This window comes from Fukomys damarensis, unplaced genomic scaffold (assembly GCF_012274545.1).
Source record: "Fukomys damarensis isolate Sample0158 unplaced genomic scaffold, DMR_v1.0_HiC HiC_scaffold_33, whole genome shotgun sequence".
NCBI lineage: Eukaryota > Metazoa > Chordata > Mammalia > Rodentia > Bathyergidae > Fukomys > Fukomys damarensis.
Window position 1 is genome coordinate 17,832,242 of NW_022900945.1, and position 25,300 is coordinate 17,857,541.

Here is a 25,300-nt window from a genome sequence, read left to right on the forward strand (position 1 = left end):
TATATAACTAACCATTTTCAACAGATTACAAAGAATTGATATACAGGTCACTGTTTCTTGCCACAAGACAAGTTCAAAAATAAAAGGCTAATTAAAAAACTAACACAAATACATATATTTTAAGATATACAAAATCCAAATAACCCATCAAATCAGAATTAATTTACAATATAAATTTAAACTTCAACTATGTATTAAGGCATATGAGGTGTAGCCAAAGCAAATTTAGTGACAAATTTTCAAATGCTAAAATTAAGATGAGAGATTCATGATGTAAGTATCCAAGTAAACAAATTAGGAAAGTACAGCATGGATTATCATCAGAAAAAAGAAACTTATTTAACAAAGATCAGTGAAATACACAATAAAGAAACATAAGAACCAAAGGTTGATTCATGTAAAGCACTTTTGATAGGGCTGATTAGAACTATAAGAACTTAACAATTTTTAAGAAATTGAATCATATTTAAAATTTTGTTCAAAACTTGACAAAATTAGGACTGGATAATTTTGTAGTGAACTTCTAGGTAGCATTAAAAGAACAAAAATTTCAGTCTTGCACAAAATTTTCCAGAGAATTGTTTAAGAGGAAATATTCTCAAGTTCATTAATCAACTAATGAATTTAGTATAGTTTTATAATTACAGGAAAATAAATTTAGTTAGAAACATGTTCTCTCAAGTTTGGAATAGGAAAAACTGTCTACTCTCATCATTTCTCTGCATCATTGCACTTGTCAAAACTTGCCCCATAAGGCAAGAAAGAAAGGTGAGAACAAAACTGTCATTACTCACAGGTAATGTATGATTTTCTACACACAAAATTGTAGTGAATCTATCAATATGATTTTAGAATTGATAACTGGCAGGATTGCCGGGGATAAGATTAATAAGTAAGCATCAGCTATGATCTATACATTAGCAGCAAACAGAAAAGGTAATTTTAAAAATTACAGTATTATGGGCTGGAGATTTAGCTCAGTGGTTCCACTGCCTGCCTCACAAACACAAAGGCCCAAGTTTGATCCCCAGTACCCCCCCAAAAAAATTACAATATTATTTTACAATATTAACCAAAATGCCAACAAACCTAAATTAAATCTAGTAAAAGAGCAATAAATAAGTCTTTAAGAAAGAAATTAAAAATTTTTGAGAGCTATTTAAAAAGTATTTTTTTTTGTACTGGGAATCGAACTCAAGACCTTGTGCTTGCCAGGCAAAAAAACTATTTTAAAAGGAAGATGTATTTTCATGCCTATTAAAGTAGCAAGAACTAAAAAGTCTGACATTAACATTTTGTTGAGGACATGAAAGTTCGAAGATGTAGTGTGTCTATAAGTTGCTACAGTCATTTTTTTTAGTCATTTGTTACTAAGTTGATAATATCCATTCTTTATGCTCTAAGAATCCAGACCTACCTCTATACTATCCACCAACAAAACACAATATTTGAATTCAAAATTTTCTGGACAATCTTTGGCATATAATTTGGTAAATATATTATTCCTACAAGAAAAGTCTCAGTGAATAATTAAGGGAAAAAATACATTCCAAAGGGCATTTCAGAGATTGCCTGGATCATTAGTTTCATGACTATAAGCACAGTTTGTGTTCATTAGAAAATCTCATAGGAAACACTTTTATTCAAATATGGCATAGATGGCCTAGAAAAATATCTCCAGGTGGAGAACAAGTTGAGGGAGAAAGAAAATACCTGTGATAGGTTATGAATAAATATACTGTGTGGATTTATAGTGTGTCTTTCTATTGATATAAATACTAATCAAATAAGTTTATGTACTTTCCTAGGCTTTGATTATTTAAATACATATCATAAGACTTTTATATTTATCTAAATAAAAATTATAATAAAAGGTTCTTAAGTTTAATGAATCAATTATACTGTTCACTTGTAACCAAGGCTTGATAAAGAATCCACTAATAATAAAGCATAAACAAAGTAAAGAAGAGTAAAATAGATATTAGGGTAGGCAATTAAGCTTTTATTGCTCATTAAATTTCTAAACACTCATTCATGAGTGACTTTATTAGTCTTTATACAAAGACTAATATCTTAGAAATCAAAAGTATGCCTGATCTTCCAACAAACTCCACTAATACAACTGCAGTACTAAAACGGCTTTTGCATTCCTTATCATTTTTAATTCATACTGAATTTGCTTTGAATGAACATGTTTGAACCTGTGGGACAAATGAAATACCACTTCGGCAAAGTGAACACAATTATCCTTCAGCTCAAATGGGTGGAATAGGCTGATTTGTTAGCACGCTTTCAGAGTAGGATTTTGGTTGGTTAAAAGATAAAATCAAATTTGTTGTTATCCTTTTATAAAAATTTATATGCTCAAGTAATTTTTATGTGTATGTGTAATATACTAATGAACATATAGATGGGTAAATTTTGTGGGTATTTTATATGTTATTTAATCTCTTTAATTTATTCTTTTTGATCAAGCATGCAAATCATCAGATGCATCTGGTAGGAAAACACTTTTTACAGAATAATCCTTACTTTGATATAAATTGCATTTTTATGAGGTATTTTGTGGCAGTTAGAATATTTTTATATTTAGTTTCTCCACGAGTTCTATATACTGAAAATATTTGTAGTACAATATGTATATGTAGAGAAGAGTCAAGTATTTTCAGGAATACCAAATAGAGAGCTCAAAAGAGTTGACGTGGCAATGGAAGAAGACAGATCAATACTTTCTGTTTGATTTACACTTTCCAGACATTTTGGAAGAAAGTGGTCTCTTCTGTTATTGTTAATAGAACTTGGTATTTTCATGGGTGATTTACCTTGGTTTCCATCCTGTTTTGTGCTTTTTTGAGACACACTAAATAACCCTTACAGGAAAGAGATGGAGATGAGAATAGAGGACATGGGGCTTATAATCTGTTTAGAAAGTTTTTTACCTCTTATTGCAAGATATATCACTATAAAACATATATTTGGTAGTTTAGAGTACTCAGTCCTTGCTCTTTACCTGACAGAAAAGTTTAGAGGAATAGCCCTTTCCTTTACCCCCTATAAAAATCAAGGTTGAAAATATTCAGGCCTCTCACCCCATTCCTTCATTATTCCATGTGGCTCTCTTCTCCCTTAGTAAGTGATCCTGTCTTCTATATCCCAAAATAAATAGAGCCTAGGACATGTGAAGTAACAGTTTACTCCCTTTCCTTCCCACACACAGAAAAGCATCACCATGGAACACAAGAACTACATGATTGGGTGCTTGTTGCCCTGTGCATGTCCTCACTTCACCTCCATGTTGTACACTCATCCAATCAGTTGCCATTCCTAGTTAAACCATGCTCTTCCTCCATGCCTCTCATGCAAGATCTTCTTACCCCTTCTTTTCCGATTTTACTCCTCCAGAGGAACTCCATCCTTCAAGAGTAAGCACAACTGCTCTATCCTTTGTTGTGCTTCACCGTATTACTCAAGAATTTCCTCTTGCAAACCCTCATCACACCTTAGCATTGTCTTTGTTTTAGTCTTTGTCAAATTTTTTGTAATGTCTTCCCATTAGCTTCTCATCTCCTTAACGGTAGAATTATATTTATTCTTTGTAGTATTCACAGTCTCCATCAGTACCTGACACTATGAAAGGATGCTCAATAAGTTGAAAACTTGTTGGTGTTACACCAGCTCTAAGGAAGTATATCTGAAAGCCATAAATGTCTTTCAAAAGGATAGAAACAAGGTGTTATAATTCAGTGTCTTTCCTATAGTAGAAGTCAAAGTTGGTTTTACAATAGTTATAGGATATGTATTTCAGTGTTTGCTTAATAGCATCTCTATTAGAATATGAAATGAAAAGTTTTCATCTTACCAACATTACAGTATCAATTTTGACATTAAGGAGTAGTTGTTAGTTTTATTTATCATTTAATTTTTAAATGTTCTGTTTGAATACATGTAGTCAAATAATTGAGTTTCTCTGTTAACATTTTGTTTCTGGAAAAATGTATATAGGTGACTTCTTGCTAATATGTTATAAGTGTAATTTAATCATTGTTTAATTTATTTTTTTGGACACAAGCTTCCTCCTCTTCAGAAGTTTCTGGTAGGCAACTACTTTTTAATAAAACAAATGTTACCATTGTAATTTTTATTTGGTTGTTTGCAAGTTTTTGTTCTCTTCAAAAAGCTATGTTTTTATTACATATAGTGAGTTAATAAAATGTTTCTGGTGAAGGACACATCTTCATTTTATGTTGAGGTTTATATGCTCATAGAGGTATTGCAGTTTCTTGTGTGATATTTTGGAAACAATAAATACAGTACCATGAAGCAGGGGGAGTTACTAGGTAGCAGAAGACAGACTTATACATACCACTTAAATTTGATTACCCAAGTTAATGAATGGTTTTGGATAAGAAAAGTATGTATATATACATATTTATATACCTGTATATGCATATTCTTGTAGATTTTGAGTGCTAATAGCTAATTAAAATAAGTCAGGGTTTGCCTCTCAAAGTTTTTGTTTCACTTTCTGTTTCTTATTTATGTGGCATACGTTGAATAAAAATTAAAATAGAGTTGTACCTTTATTGTAAAAGAGGTATAAAGAGAGAGGTGAAATTTAGCACATTACAAAGAGCCTGGAGACCTGTATATAAATAACAAACAAAAAAATGAGGGACAAGGGGAGATAAGAATTGTGTTTTTTATGCACTTTTGGAAATGTAGAAAAAAAAGTCTTGTTTACTATTCCTTCATCTCATGAATATGGGTGATGTTCCTGTAAACACACAGGGTGAATTTATAGATTCCTTTGGTGTGCTCATTTCTTCTACAATGCAATATGGTAGACTACTAAAAATTATACAAACTAAAGAGATAATTAAATTTATGTGGACAATAAATATAATTTTAAATGTATATTCCATTAATTTTGTACATATCCTCATTTTTGAGTACCTAGCTTGCCCCTTGTTAACCAAGAGAGAACAAAGTACATTTGCAAAAAAAACCTTTTCTTGAAGCATTTTTTTCCCCTAAGGAGAACTATTAACCTGTTAGATGCTCTGTGGACAAGGACCCATGATCACAAAGCTGAGATGCAATACAGTCAATATTCTATGAGCAAAATTCCAAAAATGTGGCTGCTGCATGATTTTGGTGGATTAAATAGTTAAATGTAGACAAAGCTTATATATTAGAACACAAGAAAACTAAAAAATCGAGAACTTCAAAGTATATATTTCATATGAACTCTTGATTGTGGTACAATGTTTGAATCTGACTGTCCTAGTTCATGTTATTAATCAAATGCTAATATGTCAGTGGTTAGAACATTTTTAAATAAACATAGAAAAACATGAAGAAGTTAAATCCACCAGTGTCTAAAAACTATCTAGGATTATTCATAACCCAGTATATTGTGTAACATTTTATAAAATATGTATTTTATTAACATTTTCACCAGGAGTTCTTTATGTTTAACTTTGTATCTAAATAGTACACATATGTACTAGAGATTTCATGTTTGTATATATTTTTATATGGCAGAAGCATGTTTTAGAATTATTTGATGACATTACCATTAATGCTTATCCTTACTCTAAAAGGAAAATCCCTTTATGTGTTAAAATAATTTCCAAATTTTATTATTTATTTTTATTAATGATACATTTTTAATAATTTTTACATAAAATTAGATCTGTTGTTCTGTTTTTCTTTTCTCTCTCCCTCTTTCTCTCCCTCCCTCTCTTTCTTCCAGAATTCCACTGAACTCTCACTAAGCTACATCCCCAACTCCCTTCTGAAAACTATTTCAAAGAAGGGTCTGAATACCCTATTAGTGAATATAACTAAGTAGCACCAGAAGTTTTTCTTATAGGTCATCGCCAGATAGGGAAAACAGAAATAGCACTTTTTTTTTCACTCTAGATCCACTTAACATAAAGTGAAAGGAGAAGCTGAAACAGTTTTTTCTTTCTTTCTCTTTGTCTCCAAGTGATCTAAACTCACGAAGGCATCTAGAGAATTTACACTGAAACTTGATATGCAAGGTCTATATATAAAAGATATCCAAAAATCTTAAAAATAAATTAGAGATATATTTTGAGAATCAAGCTATAGCTTCTTAAAAGCCATAGTTGCAGTTTATAATAAATTGTGTTTTTTATGTATTTTATAGATATCATTTCCAAGTCAAGGCCATACACAGATATGTAAAAAAAAATCTTGTTTATAGATGTACACTTCTTCAGTTGTAACTAGTACATTAACTTTTACAAGATAGCTTGAATCATCCTATGCTCTAAGAAAATATGAAAATTTTCTACCCCTAGGAGTAATTAGATCATATTTGAATACTTAGGGGCTATTTGATACACTATATTGATGCATAAGATTTTCATAAAATACAGGCCAGGGATGTAGCTCAGCAGCACAGCACCTGCCTGGCAAGCATGAGGCCCTGAGTTCGATTCCCAGTACACCCCCAATTTTTTTTCATAAAATGGGAAAATTCTTCAAATTTAAAAAATTTTCTCAACTAGGGATTTTTGTTAGTATTTAGAGTAAAACACTAATTACATTTTATAGAAAGTATTAATGTCTCAGAAATACATACTGTAGTGTTACTTAAAAACTAATATCTATTTTTGATGCCTTTTTTAATTTTTAAAAATGTTTTTTGCTTTTTTGTGTTCATTGCTTTAGGTTTGTTTTTGTTTTTGTTTTGTTTTTTGTTTTTTGTTTGGTTTTTTGTTTTGTTTTGTTTTGCTTTGTTTTTGGTTTACTAGTATTTTGAAATTGCATCACAGCCTTTTGGTTAGTTACAGTGTTTTTTCAAAGGTTATTGAGGATAAAGGAGGAAATAATAATGTGCCTCTCAAAATACCTCACTACTACTGTATGCTGAGGGATCTCAAAAGAATCTGTGAGTCCTCACTTCCACTTATAAGTCTACCTTTTACCACTGTGATTACCACTCAGTATTTCTGAAAATATCTCTGATATGCCAATCCAATTTCACTTTGCATTTGCCACCTTCTTACTATTTCTACACTATTTGAGTCCTATTCTTCGGTTGTGTGTGTTTTTGTTTGTTTTTGTTTTTGTCTTTTCTTAATTTATGGATTCAGATATGGAAATACTGGAAGCTTTCTAAATAAAAAAATTAATTACTTCTTGGTGTAATCAAGTTTTATATTCATTTTTAACTAAAAGAAAAAAGATCTTGCTAATGCTATTTTATGTTTGAATTTTTTTCCTGTTATTTGTTTTTGAATATCCAAAGTTGATTTGTAGATAGAAACCATTGTTAATAAAATTGTGGAAAGACAGTGTAAAAGAGAATGCTTTTAAATGATTCATCATTTAACAAATTTAAAACTGCAAAACTATAGTGTTTGGCTACGGGTTGCTATAAAGCATGTGCCTACTGTTGCCCAATATATGAGGATCAACTATATTCATTTGCTTTACATTAGTGTAAGTTTTTAGTTGAGATTCAGATATTTAGTTTTTACTCCAAATTTAGAATGAAATTTTTAAAGCTGTTTAAGATTTTTTGTTGTTGATATTGTTTTCTTCTGATTTGCTTTTAGCCTTTGTGTATATCCTTCATATGTGTGTTAATCTGTGGATTCTCCTTTCCTCTCTACTTCTGGTAGAGAGAACTCAAATCTAATAACATAAAACCTTGTACCTGAAAACAATCCTTTATCAAAACCAACTGTGTTTTGCTACTGCACACATCAAAAATTCATTTTCTCCATGTTTTTAGTTTCTGCATTTAAAGCTCTTACTATCCCTGTTGGCTTATATATTTACAATCACTATTTTGTCCTAGAAGTTTTATATTCCTTTTGGATGTGTTTTCGGGAACAGTATTGTTATTAAATTGAAATTAAGTGATCTTCATATAGAACAATATTAGAGATTCTTAGAAATTTGAGTGTTTCTTGTTTAGACACTAAATAACCTGTATCAGAGTGGTGAAGAGATAGTTCCTTATAATAACAGTTGATAAGTCTTTTTTAAGTAAAAAATTGTACAATTGTACACAGTGAGTAGATATGTAATATAAAGTTATATTACATGTCTTACATTATAAGACAAAACTTTTTTATTTATATTTTCAGTGAAAGAATTTCTAGCCAAAGCCAAAGAAGACTTTCTGAAAAAGTGGGAGAGTCCTCCCCCGGTAAGGAATATTTGCATTTTTCTACAAGTTAAAATATTTGTTAAATAAAATCGTGACTCTGGCCTAAGTAATTTATTACTTCAAAATTTTAATTTTCAGAGCCAGGGATTTAGCTCAGTGGCACCACACCTGCCTTGCAAGCTCAAGGTACTGAGTTCAATCCTTGGTACCATGAAAAAAAATTTTTAATTTTCAAGTGCCTTTAGTTAATATAAGCTTAAAATTGGGATTATGCAATAATATTATGTTTCAGTATATTAATAATTTTACATAAATCTAAATCAGAGAAGGAATACATTTTTCATATACCTAATGTGTTGATACTAACTCAAAGTTGTAAGAAACTCTTGATATTTTCTAATATTAATTTTGTATTATGTCTTTGACAGCATACCTAAAGGTGGACATTGTGATTACAAAAATATTAGATATTATATAACATGAAACTTAAGAGAAATGAGGAAGATGGCATATTTTTATTCTAGAAAGAAAAGCAATGAGTATCATAAATAGATGTTCTTTTGTATACTAATAGTGTTTTTTTTTTCTATTATTTGGTGGGCACTATATGAAGCATTTCAATCCACTTATGTTGTTAAACCAAAAATTAAGTATCGTTCTATAAGATGAATTCAATCAGAAGTATAAGGACTTTTCCAAAATGATAATCTTGTTAAGTGTGAAATTAAAACATGATGAAAACAAATTTTGTAAGTAAAATGTAGGGTTGCTTTCCATCTCTGTAATGATCCATGAAGAAATTCTATGATGTGTTATAAAAGGCAATGTTTGATTTACAGTAGAGCCAGGGATTTAACTCAGTGGCACCACACCTGCTTCACAAGCTCAAGGTCCTGAGTTTGACCCCCGGTACTGTAAAATACAAAGAATATAGTGGGTATAAATGATTCACAGTAGAGATTAAATTCAGAAATATTGAATTTCAGCAAGTATACAGATTCATTACATATACATAATCATATTATATCACATTTTTTCTCTACCTTAACACTATAGACTGTGACTTAGAAGTATTTTTCTGAGATTTTCATGAGTAGCTTTATAAACAAACCTACTAAACAAATGGGTCAGCAACTACTACATGTTGCTATTTAGCATGTAATTTGTTCCTAGTAATTTTCATTTTGTTGTGGCAGCAACAAATTCAGTAGATTGATGCCTCCAATTCTTTGTTTAATGCTGTTGTCAAAGCCAAATATGTTGGCTTGTAACAAAACATCTATTCAAGGAGAAAAATGAGCCTGTTTATCCTGAGAGTAGCTTTTGGTTCTTTGTAGAATGAGAAAATCCTCTTTCTTTATTGTTACTACTTTAGGTAATACTAGGTTATGACAGTACAAGTAGACCTTCATGCTGTTGTTATCTAGTTCTTTAAGTTACTATAAAGATACAGATGAAATAAGACAATGCTTTCTGCAAAGCAGAAAGGCTTTCTGCAAAGCCTTCTCTGATGAGAAGGCTGATCCTTCAGTTTATCTACTCAGTCTGATTATTTATTTACAAGATTGCAGCTTATATGGTTTTATCAGTATACTTTTGGTCAGTTTGTAATTATTAAAATGTATAAATAATTAGGTATTCAGTAGTAGAAAATTCATATTCAAATCTGATCTTTACAAATTCACCTGTGGCTTTTTTTTTTCATTACTGTTACACACCACTTTGCAATATAATTTCCTTTTCTCTCATTAGACTCTCTCTTATTCAAAGGGGAAAATAGAGCCAATTACTTGAATACCTGGAATCTGAACACTCCTTTTGTATTATTTCTAAAGAGATAGTTACCTAAATTTTCTATTCTGATGATATATTATTAAAGTGGTTATAATTACCGTCTTGTGAGAATTTCTAATTTTAATTTTCTTTTTTATGCACATGTAGAATAATGCTGGACTTGATGATTTTGAAAGGAAAAAAACTCTTGGAACAGGTTCATTTGGAAGAGTCATGTTGGTGAAACATAAAGCCACTGAACAGTATTATGCCATGAAGATCTTAGATAAGCAGAAGGTAAGCATTCCTCATTTTTTACCTGCAGAGCAAATTTCAGTTTTATCAGCTAGCCTAAAAATACATGCATATAAATTACCACTGGCACTCACAAATAATTTTATCATTATATTCATTTTTTTCTAATTTATTGTGATTATATAATGCATAGTTAATAGTTTTAGTATATGGGGATACATTATTATTTCAGTAATGCTTATGTGTATAATTACTAACAAAATACTGAATTTAACATGTGAAGAACAAGCATCTCTACTACATTCTGCCTTGTAGAAAATTGCAGGAACCAATTTCTTATAATATCATTATACTGACATAACTGAAATTTTGTAATTTTGTTTTATGACTTATTTTTATTCACATTAGAAGCTCTCTTATGTAACATTATGGGTTTAGTAAATTTAAATTATCAGTCAAAGTAGGAAAACCTTGTGAAACATATTTTAGAAAATAAGTTTTAATTATCACTTATTAGTATCTAATGAATCAATATAACCTGAAGTATTCATGCTTTAAGTTTCAACTTCTTGTTTTCTCTAGTAATCACCATTAAGGTAAAGAAAAAGAATAATAATGGAATATCTTACAGTTCTTATGTTCCCAAGAATGACTTTTTGGCTTATTGGGATATAGGTAGGAAAATGGGAGGAAACATTATTAGACCAATAGTCACACTTACAGACATTGACTAGACTAGACTAATACTGTCAAACAAATATAATGGAAACCACCTGTGCAACTTTAGATTTTCTAATAGCTACATTTAAAAAAGTAAAAATAAACATTTACATTCATTTTCATAATGTTTCATTTTAATAGCCCTGTCCTTAATACAATTAATATAAAATTGAGGTATTTTACTTTTATCTTCAAAATCTGATATGTTTTTTACACTTTCTCTGCAACTCATCTAGGATTAACCACATTTCAAGAGTTAAATAACCACATGTGCCCAGTCCCATCATATTGGAGAGAATAGCACCCAACTAGTCAGAGGTTTCAGTCCAACCTTCATTTTAGTTAAAACTAAAATCTTAACATGAAAAGTGGTAATGGCTTAAGCCTTTCTAAAATGGAGTGGATCCATCTGCACTTTTAACTGTATATCCTTGTTCACTGAACCTCATTCACAAATCTTTTCTAACCTGCTTTCTTTTTTTTTCCATATGAAGTTTATTGGTACATTAAAAGCAAACAGTACAGTTACATTTATCATTGGGATCTTGAACCTTTACATGATATATCTTGGTTCTTGTTTTTTCACCATACCCCTGCCCTCCGTTCACCCCCTTCACCCTTCCCTATTTACAAGGACTTTGTTTCTGTTTTTTCATTTTTTTCACATTTTTTCCTTTTCCCTTATTTCCTTTCCCCTCCCCGCTCCACTTCCCCTTTAGCCATTTTCTTCCTATTTCACACTCTCAGTTATTCCATTGGAACCTTATTTACACTTTTAGTTTTTCACACCAGAGAAACTATTCGTTATTTACTCAAGTATGTCCTATTAATTTCACTTGAGTATAGCCTCAATGTGCAGCCATTTAGCTATAAATGACTCTAGTTTCTCATTTTTTATGGCTGAATAGTACTCCATTTTATAGAAAAACCACATCTTCTTTACCCAGTGTCTAGTTGATGGACATTTGGGTTGTTCTGGCTTGCCAAAGATTAAAACTAGATGCCTATCTTTCACCATGCACTAAACTAAAATCCAAGTGGAATAAAGATCTAAATATCAAAATGGAAACACTAAACTGACTGGAAAGGAAATTACGTAGAACTCTTGAAGACATTGGCATAGGAAAAGACTTTATGAGCAAATCCTCAGCAGCATGAGAACTTGCGCAGAGAATCAACAACTGGGATCTCATTGTATTAAAAAGTTTTTGTAGTCAAAAGAAATCACCAACAGAGCTAAGAGACAACCTACAATGTGGGAAAAAAATTTTTACCAGCTACTAGTCAGACAAAGGACTACTATCTAGAATATATAAAGAACTCAAAAAAAAAAAATCAGACCCCCAAATACAAAGACCTGATACAAAAATGAGCATCTGAAATGAACAGACATTTCTCAAAAAAAGAAGTAAAAGCAGCAAATAAATATATGAAAAAAATGTTCAACATCACTGATCATTCGAGAGATGCAGATGAAAACAACACTGAGATTCCATCTCACCCCAGAAAGAATGGCTGCTATCAAGAAATCAACCAATAACAAATGCTTGAAGGGCTGTGGGGAGAAAGAAACCCTTCTCCGTTGTTGGTGGGAGTGCAGACTGGTGCACCCACTGTGGAAATCAATATGGTGATATCTCAAAAAACTAGGATTAGAGGTTCTATTTGATTCAGCCATCTCTCTGCTGGGTATCTTTCCAAAAGAATTAAAAGAATCATATCACAGTGATACATGCTCACCTATGTTTCTAGCAGCACAGTTTGTAATAGCTAAAACTTGGAAACTTCCTATTAATTCTTTAACCCAGAGCAGTTCAGCTGCACCCTCATTCATCCCATCTCTAGCTAGCCCACTGAAGTGGCTCTACCCAGAGTCATCAGTCCAGTGACCAAACCTCAGGTCCAGTGGATTCTTTTTTACTCATCTGTGATCTTTTTTTAAACATATGACTGTGCTGACCACTCCCTTGAAACTGTCTCGTCCTGACTTCTGGAATCTCTTATTCTGACTTATGCGCTTTCCTTTCTGGCTCTTCCACTTCTTGTCCCTTTTCCCATTTTGTTTTGTTTTATTCCTGTGGCTGTTCTTCAAGAATTGCTGATGTTCACACTCTGGACTAGCCTGCCTTTCCTTCTGCTTATTGTATGCTCTCTCTCTTATCAAACAGGCTCAAACCTTTCTTAAGCCCTCTAGTCCTAATTTGTACAGTCTGAGCCCGGCACTCCTAGAGAACCTTTAGGTCCTGCCCTCATTTTCTAAATGAGGCAACTTTCTTTCTTGTGTTGGTAGCACAACAGCAAAAATGCTTCAGATTTATTGTTTTTATTAAACGCATCATTAAATTGTTTTTCCTGGGTAGCTCTTAGCGTTTTTTGTTCTTAAGGAATTTGTAGAATGTGCTTCACTCACAAAATTTCAACAAGATAACAAAATACATCACCTTATGTTATAAAGTTAGGGAAGAAGGCTTTAATTCCATTTTTGTTTGTTTCTGGCAGAGCAGTGACTTGTTAGTTACAGCGACTTGTTAAATTACTGAGCCAGTTACCTCATAGAACAATTATGGCAAACAAGTGTTTCCCAGAAGAGTAACTGCCATTTTATTTCATTTCTATTTCTGCAATGTTCTGGGCCTGCACATAATAAGAATGAAAGACTATATTCTGAATTTTTTTCTACTTTATTTAACTTGCTGAAGATAAGTAATAAAATAACACTCCATAGTAACTCCGTTTTCTATTATTAAATTAAATCACACAAATCTTTTGATTAAATCAGCTTGGCTTCTCCCATCTTAGGATGAATACGGAATAAGGAGGAAAATCAATGCAGAAATGGGAAAAAAATGTCATTTCTTCTCTCCATGCTGTGTGTCAAGCACTATATATATAGTATATATATAATTATATATACTATATATATAGTACATGTATGTACTATATATATAGTATAGCATATATATGTATATAGTATATATACAGAGAAAGAGAGATCTATATATCTTCACAACTTTGTGTGGCATTAATCTTTTCAGCCACTAACCTCTATAAAAATTTTTTCAAAAGTCATATAGCTAAAACCAAGAAGTTGACTAGGTTTGTTGGATTCCCATGCCTTTATTCCTTACTTTTTCTTTAAAATATATTTATATCTCTAAGATCCTTTCTAACACCTCATAGTTTGATCCCATAGTCCCTAATAAACCTCAACTGGTCTTTTCCATTAATATCATGATTTTCACAACCTCAGACTGTTTACCCATACTAATTTATCTACTGACAATATGCCAGCCAAATGTTTAAATTCATAGCATACCCATCAAGAAAGCTTCACCGTGTTTATTAAATGAAGTCGGAATTCAGCCCGCTCAGAATATAGCCTATTTCCTAATCCTTCACAGGTTTCTTACCAATTCCGTTGTGGTCTCTTATCTCATACTATTCTCCACATGTTCTCAATCCTGTACTGCTCTGACTTGAAACTTGACTCACAGGAGTATATGATGCTCTTTTTGGAGAGTGTGGAATGATATGTGGCCTGTTTTCTTTATTAATAACTCACATGTTTGGCTCTAAAAAATCAGCTGTTAACAAATCACTCATCAGTTCTGTAAGTCTATATATTTAACAGAAATATATAAGAAGTAAAATGAATTTTTATGAATCTTGAACTTAAAATATGGACTATACCCCTAAGGATACTTGGGAAATTTTCTCTGCCACTTAGCATTTCATATTTCATTACCAAATTTTGAAAAGCACTATCCTGACAACTGAATGGAACTACCACTCAGACTTACTTCTCTCTGTTCTCCTCTTACTGGATACTAACCCTAACTGAACTTTCTCCCCTGTATTTCCCTAACCTTTATTATCCATCTCATTTTTAAGAATCAGTTCAGCCTTGCCTTTTAAAATAGGTTATAATAACGTCTTTACCATGTGTCAGTACGATATTAGTTGCTTCACATGCATTGTGCCACACAGCTACTTTTAAGGCAGCATTATCAGCATTTTATGACTGAATAAAATACTGCATCCTCATCCTCAAACATTTTCTCCTCTGATAGCTTGTGATGTCATAACTCTCATTTGGCAATTATTCTAGTCAACCTATTCATGCGTCCAATTTTCAATTAGATCTTTTGTATGTAAAGCCTGACATTGTCTTGTCCTTATCTCTGTAGGTGCTATTATTATGCTTAATGTGTAGTAGATATGCATATTTTAAAGTAAATTTAATTTCAAATGGTTAATTTTTAGCTATTAATTTTAAAATGAGTGAAGTATATGTGCTTTGGCAGTTCATATATTTTGAATTCATTTATATTTTTAATTATATTATGTCCCTCACATACATAGTTGGTTTAAGACTGTAATGCAGACAGCCTCTCTGGTTTAGTTTTCATTATTTATTTCACAAGCCAACATACTGTTTATGCCTAATTAAAAATCTCATTTATCCTAATATACAAAAGTAAACACAAAGCAAGAGTAATTTTCCAGCTGATGTTATGTATGTTATTGTGAAAATAAGGACTAATTAATTTTGTAACGAGTTAAAATATGGATGATAATGACCCAACTACTTCATGTTACAGATTTTAAAAACTGAGATTCAAAATATTGAAATAACATCTCCAAAAATTTACCAAGCTGATTGAATAGAAGCCCTAAGCTAGAACACAGATCTTCTGACTCCTGGTACATTATTCTTTGCTCAGATTACTTATGTATTCCTCATTTTACAGAGTATACCATTAACTGGATAATGCCTTTCATTGTGTTAGATGGTTGATTTCTACAACCACACCCACACTGATGAGTTTCTAGCAAGAATGCAAACCTCTAATGACTTACACATACACACACAATTATTTGTCTTTTCTCTTTTGTTACCTTTCCTTCAATTCAAAATAAAACTGCATGTGGAATAGAGTCACAATCTTAATGTAGTCAAGACAAACTGCTTTCCCCCTTCTATCGAGTAAATAGTATATAGGAAGCTTGATTAATCCTAAATGACCTATTTTCTATAAAGACAGTAATTTTTGCTTATATTTGTGTGTCATCATCTGATGCTGTACAGATTAAATGTTTAGATTTTGTAGCTATCTTTATTTATTATGAGATGAAGACATTATTCGTTTTTACCCATTGTTTTATAATTCTGAATGTTTACTTAATACCTGTTTTTCCTTACTGATTTTAGGAAGTATGTGTAATCATTACCTGCATGGGGAAGTGATATAGTGATCTGACTATAAGTCATAAGAGCCAAGAATTTTCACATATTAATTTTTAAGTAATCTTTATGGGTCTATATCTTTGTTTCCACTTAGCTCTTGCCGATTGATTCATAGTTGACCTTCATAAGACCAAAGTTGAAACTTTCTACTAGATTTTTTCAAGCCATATAAACCTATATGATTATTTTGCTTATCTAAATTTCACAGTTTTGCTTATTCAATTTTATTATATGGAAAACATTTTTATTTTAAAATGATAGTAACTTTTAAATTCTGTTTGAATTCACTGAGATTCATTTATCTTATTACAGGTTGTTAAACTGAAGCAAATAGAGCATACTTTGAATGAGAAAAGAATATTACAGGCAGTGAATTTCCCTTTTCTTGTTCGACTGGAATATTCCTTTAAGGTAAATTTTAGTAATATATAAATAAATTATTTTCAACTAGATGTACTTTTTAAAATACAGTTCTGTAGTAGAATTCTAAAATAAATGATAAGCTGGAAAGTATAAATAAATGAAGGAGAGACATTAGATGTTTATGTAATCAAATTCTATTGTGCTTACAAACTTATGTAGCATTGGAAAAGGTGTTCTTTGTGGGACACTTGTTCAAGGTGGTGTGTGACTTTCATAAGAAAGCATTTAAAATCAAGTATTTTAGTGATGCAGAAACATAGCAGTGTTATTACATAACTCTTAAACTCATCCAAACGAATATGATAGAAACACCTCTGCTTCTCTTAAACATTTTTCTTATGACCTCATTACTTTATTTTACTTAATTTGAATTCTACTCTTTTCTTTATATAAACAAGGCAGAACATTCTTTGCTCTGCTGTTCCAAGTGTCTGAGAAAGTGCAAAAGATTTATTCTTTTTTTTTTTCAGCTTTAATTGAGTTTATTGGTACATTTTAGGGATACAGTACAGTTACATTCATTGTTGGGATCTTGTACCTCTACATGACAAGTCTTAGTTCTCATTTTTTCCCCTTCTCCCTGCCCTCCCTTCACCCCCTCCTCCCCTCCCCATCTACAAACACTTATTTCCATCTTTTTATTATCTCACATTTTTTTTCTTTTCCCTTATTACCCTTCCCCTACCCATCCCACCTTCCCTACACCTTTAGCTCCTTTCTTCCCATTTCTCAATGTCAGTAATCTTATTAGGATCTTCTCTATTATTGCAGATTATTCACACCAGAGAAACTATTCAGTATTTACACATGTGTGCCTTATTTCACTTAGGAGTATATCTTCAATATGTATCCATTTTCCTATGAATGAATCTATTTTCTCATTCTTTATGGCTGAGTAATATTCCATTTTATAGAAAAACCACATCTTCTTTATCCAGTTTCCAACGGATGGGCAAATGGGCTGTTTCCAAGTTTTAGCTATTACAAACTGTACTGCTATAAACATGGGTGTGCATACTTCTCTGTGATATGATTCTTTTAGTTCTTTTGGAAAGATATCCAGCAGAGGGATGGCTGGGTCAAATGGAACCTCCAGTCCAAGCTCTTTGAGGTATCTCCATATTGATTTCCATAGTGGTTGCACCAGTCTGCACTCCCACCAACAAAGGAGAAGGGTTCTTTTCTCTCCACAACCCTGCCAACATTTGTTATTGTGTGATTTCTTGATAGCAGCCATTCTTTGTGGGGTGAGGTGGAGTCTCAGTGTTGTTTTCATCTGCATCTCTCAAATGATCAGTGATGTGGAACATTTTTTCATATATTTACTTGCTGCTTTTACTTCTTTGTCTGAGAAATGTCTGTTCATTTCGGATGCCCATTTTTGAATCGGGTAAAAGATTTATTCTTTAAATTGGCACCTTTGCAACTCTTCAGAATAATACTTGGCACCTCTCTGTGCCGTTGAATCATATGGAACACTGTAACCTTTTTTATTCCAAATGAAGATATTTGTATCTAAGATATTAAAACTGCTTTTACTTCTTTGTCTGAGAAATGTCTGTTCATTTCGGATGCCCATTTTTGAATCGGGTAAAAGATTTATTCTTTAAATTGGCACCTTTGCAACTCTTCAGAATAATACTTGGCACCTCTCTGTGCCGTTGAATCATATGGAACACTGTAACCTTTTTTATTCCAAATGAAGATATTTGTATCTAAGATATTAAAACCATTAATCTTTTAGACATAAATGGTTCTTATGAGCTTTTATCAAAGGAGTTTTTTAACTTCATTATTCCTTTCCATATACTGTAACACTGTATCATTGCCTCAGTGTTTAATTGTCAAAGAGTTAAGAGATCCCTTTGAAACAGAACAGCAAAAGTGCTAGGGAGTTATATGGCACCAATATATGACTATAATATGGGAGGTAAGTCAAATAACACAGCATAGAAGAGCTTGAGCATTTTCTATTTCTTTTCTTTTTTCTCAATTGTATTAATCTTTCAATTGTCTTGTTCTAAATGAATGATGGTATAATTTTAAAATATTTTAGCCAGATTTTATAATTTTGGCCTTATTTCCTTTTGTTCATTCATAGGATAATTCTAATTTATACATGGTGATGGAGTATGTTCCTGGTGGTGAAATGTTTTCACATCTCAGAAGAATTGGAAGGTTCAGGTGATTAATGTTTTCCCTTCCTCAAGTCTTTATGTGTTTGGCCTTTTTGAATCCAGATTTTTAAATTAATCCCTATGCCAAAATTTCCTTTAATTTAGTTAACTAATATTTTAGAAATATGAATATAAAATTCTTTAAGGGCCTGAAATTTGTGAAAAATGTAGATAGAGCCTACGCACTGTAGCCATGGCTGTATCCATTTGGCACTTTTCAGTCACTCTCAGATTCAGACATAATTCTAAAGAACCACTATCTTCTGATACGGGCAATAATAATTTATAATAGCATAACAATAAGGTACAAACTCTTCTTAAATTCGGTAGATATTTTAACAACTTAACCTAGCCAAAACTTTAAGAATGAAATTTGTGTGAAGTACATTTTTGTACGCATTTCACCATACAACCAGTCATCATTTCTACACATATTTCTTTCCATCTTCAGCCTTTTCTAAACCTAATTCAAATATTATTGATAAATGTCATTATATAATGTTATACACTATATTATTATATCTCAAATACTATTTGTTGAATAATATACATTGTTTAAAATTTAATGTTTTCATTTTCAAGAAACTTAAAATAATCTCAAAATATCTACTAATGGTAAAATTTTTAAATTAGTTTCATATTACTTTTGTTTGAATTTTAAAACCCATGTATGACATGTTTTTTTAACCAGTGTTTTTGCCTAGTGCCTCATATTACTAAAATATTTACAATAAAATGACTTTTAAGATTATGTTTTGTTTGTTTTTTGTTTTTGTACTATTCTCATGATTAAACACAGAGCCTTTGCACCCACCTACATCCCTATCCCCAGCACCTCCCCTTCATTTTTTAAAAATTTTGATGCAGGATCTTGCTAAATCACTGAATTGCCCAGGCTGGGCTCAAACTCACAATTCTCCTGCCTCAGCCTCCCAGAGTACTTGGATTATAAGTATGCGCCACCATGCCTGGCTAAGATTATATTTTTTTTCTTGGTACCATGGATCGAACTTGGGTCCTTGTGCTTGCAAGGCAGGTGGCAGAACCACTGAGCTAAATCCCCAGCCCAGATTATATATTTTTTTCAATGTAAATTAAATATCAGTGTATCCAGGTGCATAGAGAAAACATGTCCCCTAAACTTATCAAATCATTATTTGAAGATAATTTACTAAATATGTGGAAATTAAATTCTTTACATATACTTAAAAAGTGCTTTTCTTTCCCGCAATACCGTACTATAGGTTAATTTTTATGTATAGCCCATTCATTGATATTTGTTATCTATTTTACCTGAAAATCAGCATTTTGTTTCTTTGCAGTGAGCCCCATGCGCGGTTCTATGCATCTCAGATAGTGCTGACATTTGAGTACCTCCATTCTCTGGACCTCATCTACAGAGATCTAAAACCTGAAAATCTCTTAATTGACCACCAAGGTTATATCCAGGTATGACTTGAACACATTATCTATGATGTAGTCAAGAAAATACTAAGCAAGAAGTTTATACATTTAATCTCAATGTGATCTTACAAGTTTAAAATTCCACACGTAACTTCATCTGACAGGGGTAATCAAAATGCAGCTAGATTAAAAATATTGTATAAATTTGCCTTCAAGCCACGATTATAAGATGTGTCTTAAATATAAATGCATTTTGTATTTAGACTTGGGTTCCTTCACCAAGATCTCATTGTGCATATACAAGTATTCTAAAATCTAGAAAAATCTAAACTCTGAAATACTCTGCTCCCAAGCATTGTAGGTAAGAGATGACCAACCTCTATTATCTCTTTGAATCCTGATAACCTATAAAGTGTAAATGTTGTTGTTGTCCTCATTTTGAGGCAAACAAAATAAGGCATTAGAAGAAGGTCACACAGTCACTAAATGGTAGAGTCAGAATTTGAACCAGACAGTCCGATCTGATCCATGCTCTCTGCTACAACAGTACATTGGTCATAGTACTTGGAAATGCCAGTCCATTTCCGCACAGTCACGGTGCAGCAGCCTCGCTCGCACACAGTTGTGAGTGGATCCTCCTGTTAATGCCTTCATGCTTTGGTGGTGCAATTCATGACAGAGGACACATCGGACTTAAGGCATATTTATTATTTGTTGCATTATTATTAAAACTATTTATTTTTCCATCGTACTCTCACTTGTATTCCTTGAGTCTAGAATTTTAGGAAAAAGACTGAAAAGTTTTGCTGCTGTCCCTTTGTTTTGAGAGGGAATAGGGCCTTCCAACATGGGTTGTTTTAACTTTTGCTCACTAAATAGTTCTCTTTGAGACTCAGTCTGTTACATTGAATTAATTTTTCCCCATTTTTCATAGTTTGAATTTTAACCTCTAGCCTTTAAGTTTTAGTTTCATTACAGTAAATACATGTATGACAAACTGAGAAAGTTTCACAAGTCTGTTTTGTTTTTGTTTCTTTTAAATAGGTCACCGACTTTGGATTTGCCAAAAGAGTTAAGGGCAGAACTTGGACGTTATGTGGCACTCCAGAGTATCTGGCTCCAGAAATAATCCTCAGCAAGGTAATATTGATAGTTTCCATCTGTGTGAAGCAGGATTATTAGGCATACAGCACAGTGCAGTTTGGATGAAACAGTTTATCACCTAATTTCATAATTTTATTGCATATAATATATGAATTCAACTATTTATGCATGATTACTAAAGAATAATTATTTAGAGTCTACCACTTATTTTGTTAGAGAAAAGGAATGAATAAATCTAACTTCTACTTTATATCCATATGTTTTGATACCCAGAACAGAGTTTCATGATTTTTCCCACTAACGTAAGAGTGAGCAAGCGAGAGATGATATGAACTCTAGTGGTCAGTTCTTCCTTTGTTTCAAATTTACCACCTAAGTAAAGGAATATGTGAAAGTCAGTTTTAAATTTTAGTTTAATAGCAGTATTACAACTGTAGAATAGCTTTAGTCAATGAAAGTGGTATAACTTTTACAAATAGTGAAATTCCATGGAAGAAACTGTAACCATATTTAAAGAATGTTTTAACTTCTCCCTTCCTTAAAAAACTAGAAAGGGAAACTAACAAAAATTGAGTACAAATAAAAATGAAGGAGAGGAGAGAAATAAAACATTCTCATATACAGACCACAAACGACATACTGAACTTTGGCTAAAACAAAATATTGCTTATAGATCTCTTATTATCTTTCATAATTTAAATCTTTTATAGCTTTTTAGTCTTCTGTTATCCAAATATCATTGCTGTTTCTTTTTCTTTAAATGTGGTTAACACAAAATGTGACCACAGAATAAGCACCAATATTTTTACAAGTGTGTTTTAAAAGTAGTAGATATTTATTGTAAAACATTTGGAAAATACAGAAAAAAAAACAATAAGAACAGCAACAACAACAACAACAACAACAAAAACCCTGCAATGCAATCCCACCACTTAGGGATAGACTTAAAGGAAAAAAAATCAGTATATTTTTATATGCATGTTATTTACATCAGATCATAATGAATGTGTAGTTCTGTGTCTGGCTTTTTTCACTTGCACAATAACAAGTATGCAAACACGGTATTGTGTGAGAGTGTGTGTTTGAGTGTGTGTGTGTTCATTAGTTCCTATCCTTTGCCTATTATCTTTTGAAACTTAGTGTTTTCCTTATTGATTTGTTTTCATTCTCTATACTTATGGTATTAGCTTGTGTCTGGCACATTTACTTTAAACATTAAAACAGAATTTAAAACATAGAAATCAAGGAATTAAACAAAGTTGATACCCATTTCTGTTAGCAAAATAAAATGTTATTCCTGTATCTGTTTTTTTCCTTTTCAAAATAATACAGAATAAGGGAAAAAAAGGGGGAAAGAGATTGCCAGAGATGGTGGCACAGGCCTGTAATCCAGCACTCTGGGAAGCTGAGGCAGGGGGATCACAAGTTCCAGCCTACTCTGGGCAACTTGTTGACTTAGCAAAACCTAGTCTCAAAATGAAAATGAAAAGAATTGGGAATGTAGCTTAAAGTAAAGAGTGTTGGTTCAGTCATCTGGACTCAAAAAGAGAAGGTAGGGGAGAACAAAAAAGGAGAGAAAGGGAGGGAATTATAGCATTGTATTTTAGCTAATAATTTGGAAACAATCGTTTGTAAAGCTAACATTCGGACAAAAGGTTGGAATGTGGAGAGGGTGATAGTAATCAGAAGGGGACTTTTGAGAGCAGATCAAAAGACCTGGGAAGAACTCAGCTTATTTTTCCCCATGTTTAAAGAGTGTTAACTTTTTTCCCATGATCTGTGCCACTTGACCAAGAACACAGTTGCCAACAAAGTTTGTGTACATGTGTTAATGTAAGCAAATTATCATTGGCTTTTCTTCAACTTCTATGTTAATTTTAGTAAGCTTAATATAAAAAATTAACCATAATCTTTGAATTGTTTGGTATGCAAAACATTTTTAAACATGTTACTCTCTTTCATTTAATGTACAGACACTCCTCGTTTCATGGCTAAATAGTGGTCATGCTGTTAGGTTGTTAAATGAACTGGTGGCTAAATGAGGAATTGTGTATAGTGTGTACATTACAAGATTCAGAACAACTATATGGTCAAAGGAGACTCCAACTTGCTGGCTTTGCTTTTGTTCGCATAACTCTTACATGCAGTACTACAATGTATAACAGAACATAAAACTATAGTACTACATTGTACAGTACAATCAACAAAAATTACAGTACTGTATTAACAAGGTATACTATATAAAAAGACACTGAGGTTGTATAAATAATACAGAACTGTCAGACTGAGCATAAGTGCTGGTGCAGGTCATAAGTCCAAACAGTCCTTAAGTAGGTCATTAAATGACAAATGCTTGTATTCTTCATAAAACCCTATGAACTTTCTTTCCTGTAGATGTTTAGATATAAAAAGAAAAACAGTAGATTGTAAAAGTAGATTATACTTAAGTATTTACATCAGTTTGATTCCACATTAAACGTTTACCCTTCACAAGAACCTATGAAATAGACACCATTAGCTCTGACATATTCACTCTTCTAACTCCCAGAAGGTAGAATATTTTGGAGTCTATTCCAGTAATACTATTTTGTTTCAAAAGCTTTGACCTTTCTATAGAAAACCTAATCCATACAATTATGGCCCTAGAATGGTCCCTTTCTATTGCTGAGAAACAAAATTATCCCAGTGAAACAGAACAAATTTCATTGTCAATAACATTTATCGTGGTTTTAGGAAGAAGATTTAATAAGCTTTTTTGATATTCAATTCCAATAACTGGAAATTCTCCCTTCTGTTTAATTTAAATCTGACCTGATATATATTTTGTTCATTTTTTAAATTCTATCCCTAGTAGCTGCTTAGGAACTGCTTTAAATTTTTTCTATGCTTCCAGATCATTTTGAAATTACAGATGAGCTCATTTTCGTCTGAGTAATTTAAGTGATAATTGACATTGCTGTTGATTTATCTCAGGGCTACAATAAGGCAGTGGATTGGTGGGCGTTGGGAGTGCTAATTTATGAAATGGCAGCTGGCTACCCCCCATTCTTTGCAGACCAACCAATTCAGATTTATGAAAAGATCGTTTCTGGGAAAGTAAGTAATATATTTTATCATTCCTTTCTTATTCATTATTTCTGTATGTGACTCTTAAGGTTTAAAGATTCCTGTCATGTCATACAATATTATCCTAAATTTGAAAAAATATAGAAATATCTGATACTGTCGCTCTTGTAAGAAAAGTGGCAGTTGTACAAGTAAAATTAGCAATATAGCAAAGCATTTTATTTTTAGTACTTTTTATTGCTTACAAAGAACAGGATGATTGCCTAATTCTCATAATTCCTTCAAATACATAAAAATTGTTAGTTATTTTCATGTGGATAGCTCCTTGGAGAGAAGTTTTAGGAGCTACTTTTCTGTGCTCTTTTTTAGGAGCGAATTCTTTGAATTGTGTCAGAAACTCCATGTTACAAGAAAATACAAAATGGATGAGCCTTTTAGAGTGGAAATTAACAGAATTTTTTCTTAACACAAATGTTCGTGTTGGTTTTATTTGTTTTGTTTTTGTTTTTTTTGAGACAGGGTCTTACTATGTAGTTGAGATTGTCCTGGAACTCACTATGTAGCCCAGGCTAGTCTTGAACTCACAGCGATCCTCCTGCCTCAGCCTCCTGAGTTCTGGGATTACAGGTGTACTCCACCATGCCCGGCTTCATGTTGGTTTTAATTAGCATTGATTTTCAGCAAATACAAACATTATTCTTGAACATGCGTAATTTACTTTGTTGTAGTGCTTTACATTTTGTACTTAACCACATAAGCTTTTTTCTCTTGGATTTATAATCTAATTTTGCTCCCAATGGCATTTTGTTTAGGATCAGTAACCTGCTCTCATAGTTCATGCCTAAGATCGTTTTTGAAAGTACCGCACACAGTCAATCTCAATAGAGATGAGTCTGATTCTTCCTAATGTATAGCAAAGAAGTAGCCTTTTAAACATCTCCAGGAAGAAATGTTCTACACATTAGTGAATTAGTGATA

General features: G+C 32.1%; 1 protein-coding gene across 9 annotated transcripts in view; it reads left to right on the forward strand.

Moving 5' to 3' along the window:
* Prkacb (protein kinase cAMP-activated catalytic subunit beta) overlaps positions 1–25,300 on the forward strand; it is a 117,589-nt gene that overhangs the window by 75,077 nt on the left and 17,212 nt on the right. For 4 of the 9 annotated variants that reach the window (XM_033758367.1, XM_010636740.3, XM_010636746.3 and 1 more), the window contains exons 2-8: positions 8,130–8,191; positions 10,094–10,222; positions 16,461–16,559; positions 18,673–18,755; positions 20,071–20,197; positions 21,197–21,292; positions 24,230–24,352. In XM_033758367.1, coding sequence (XP_033614258.1) covers positions 8,130–8,191; positions 10,094–10,222; positions 16,461–16,559; positions 18,673–18,755; positions 20,071–20,197; positions 21,197–21,292; positions 24,230–24,352 — 719 coding nt within the window. Of the gene's footprint in view, positions 1–2,475; positions 2,500–4,069; positions 4,094–8,129; positions 8,192–10,093; positions 10,223–16,460; positions 16,560–18,672; positions 18,756–20,070; positions 20,198–21,196; positions 21,293–24,229; positions 24,353–25,300 lie in introns of all 9 variants that reach the window. The other 5 variants (XM_033758366.1, XM_010636741.3, XM_010636742.3 and 2 more) reach the window with 2 other exon arrangements.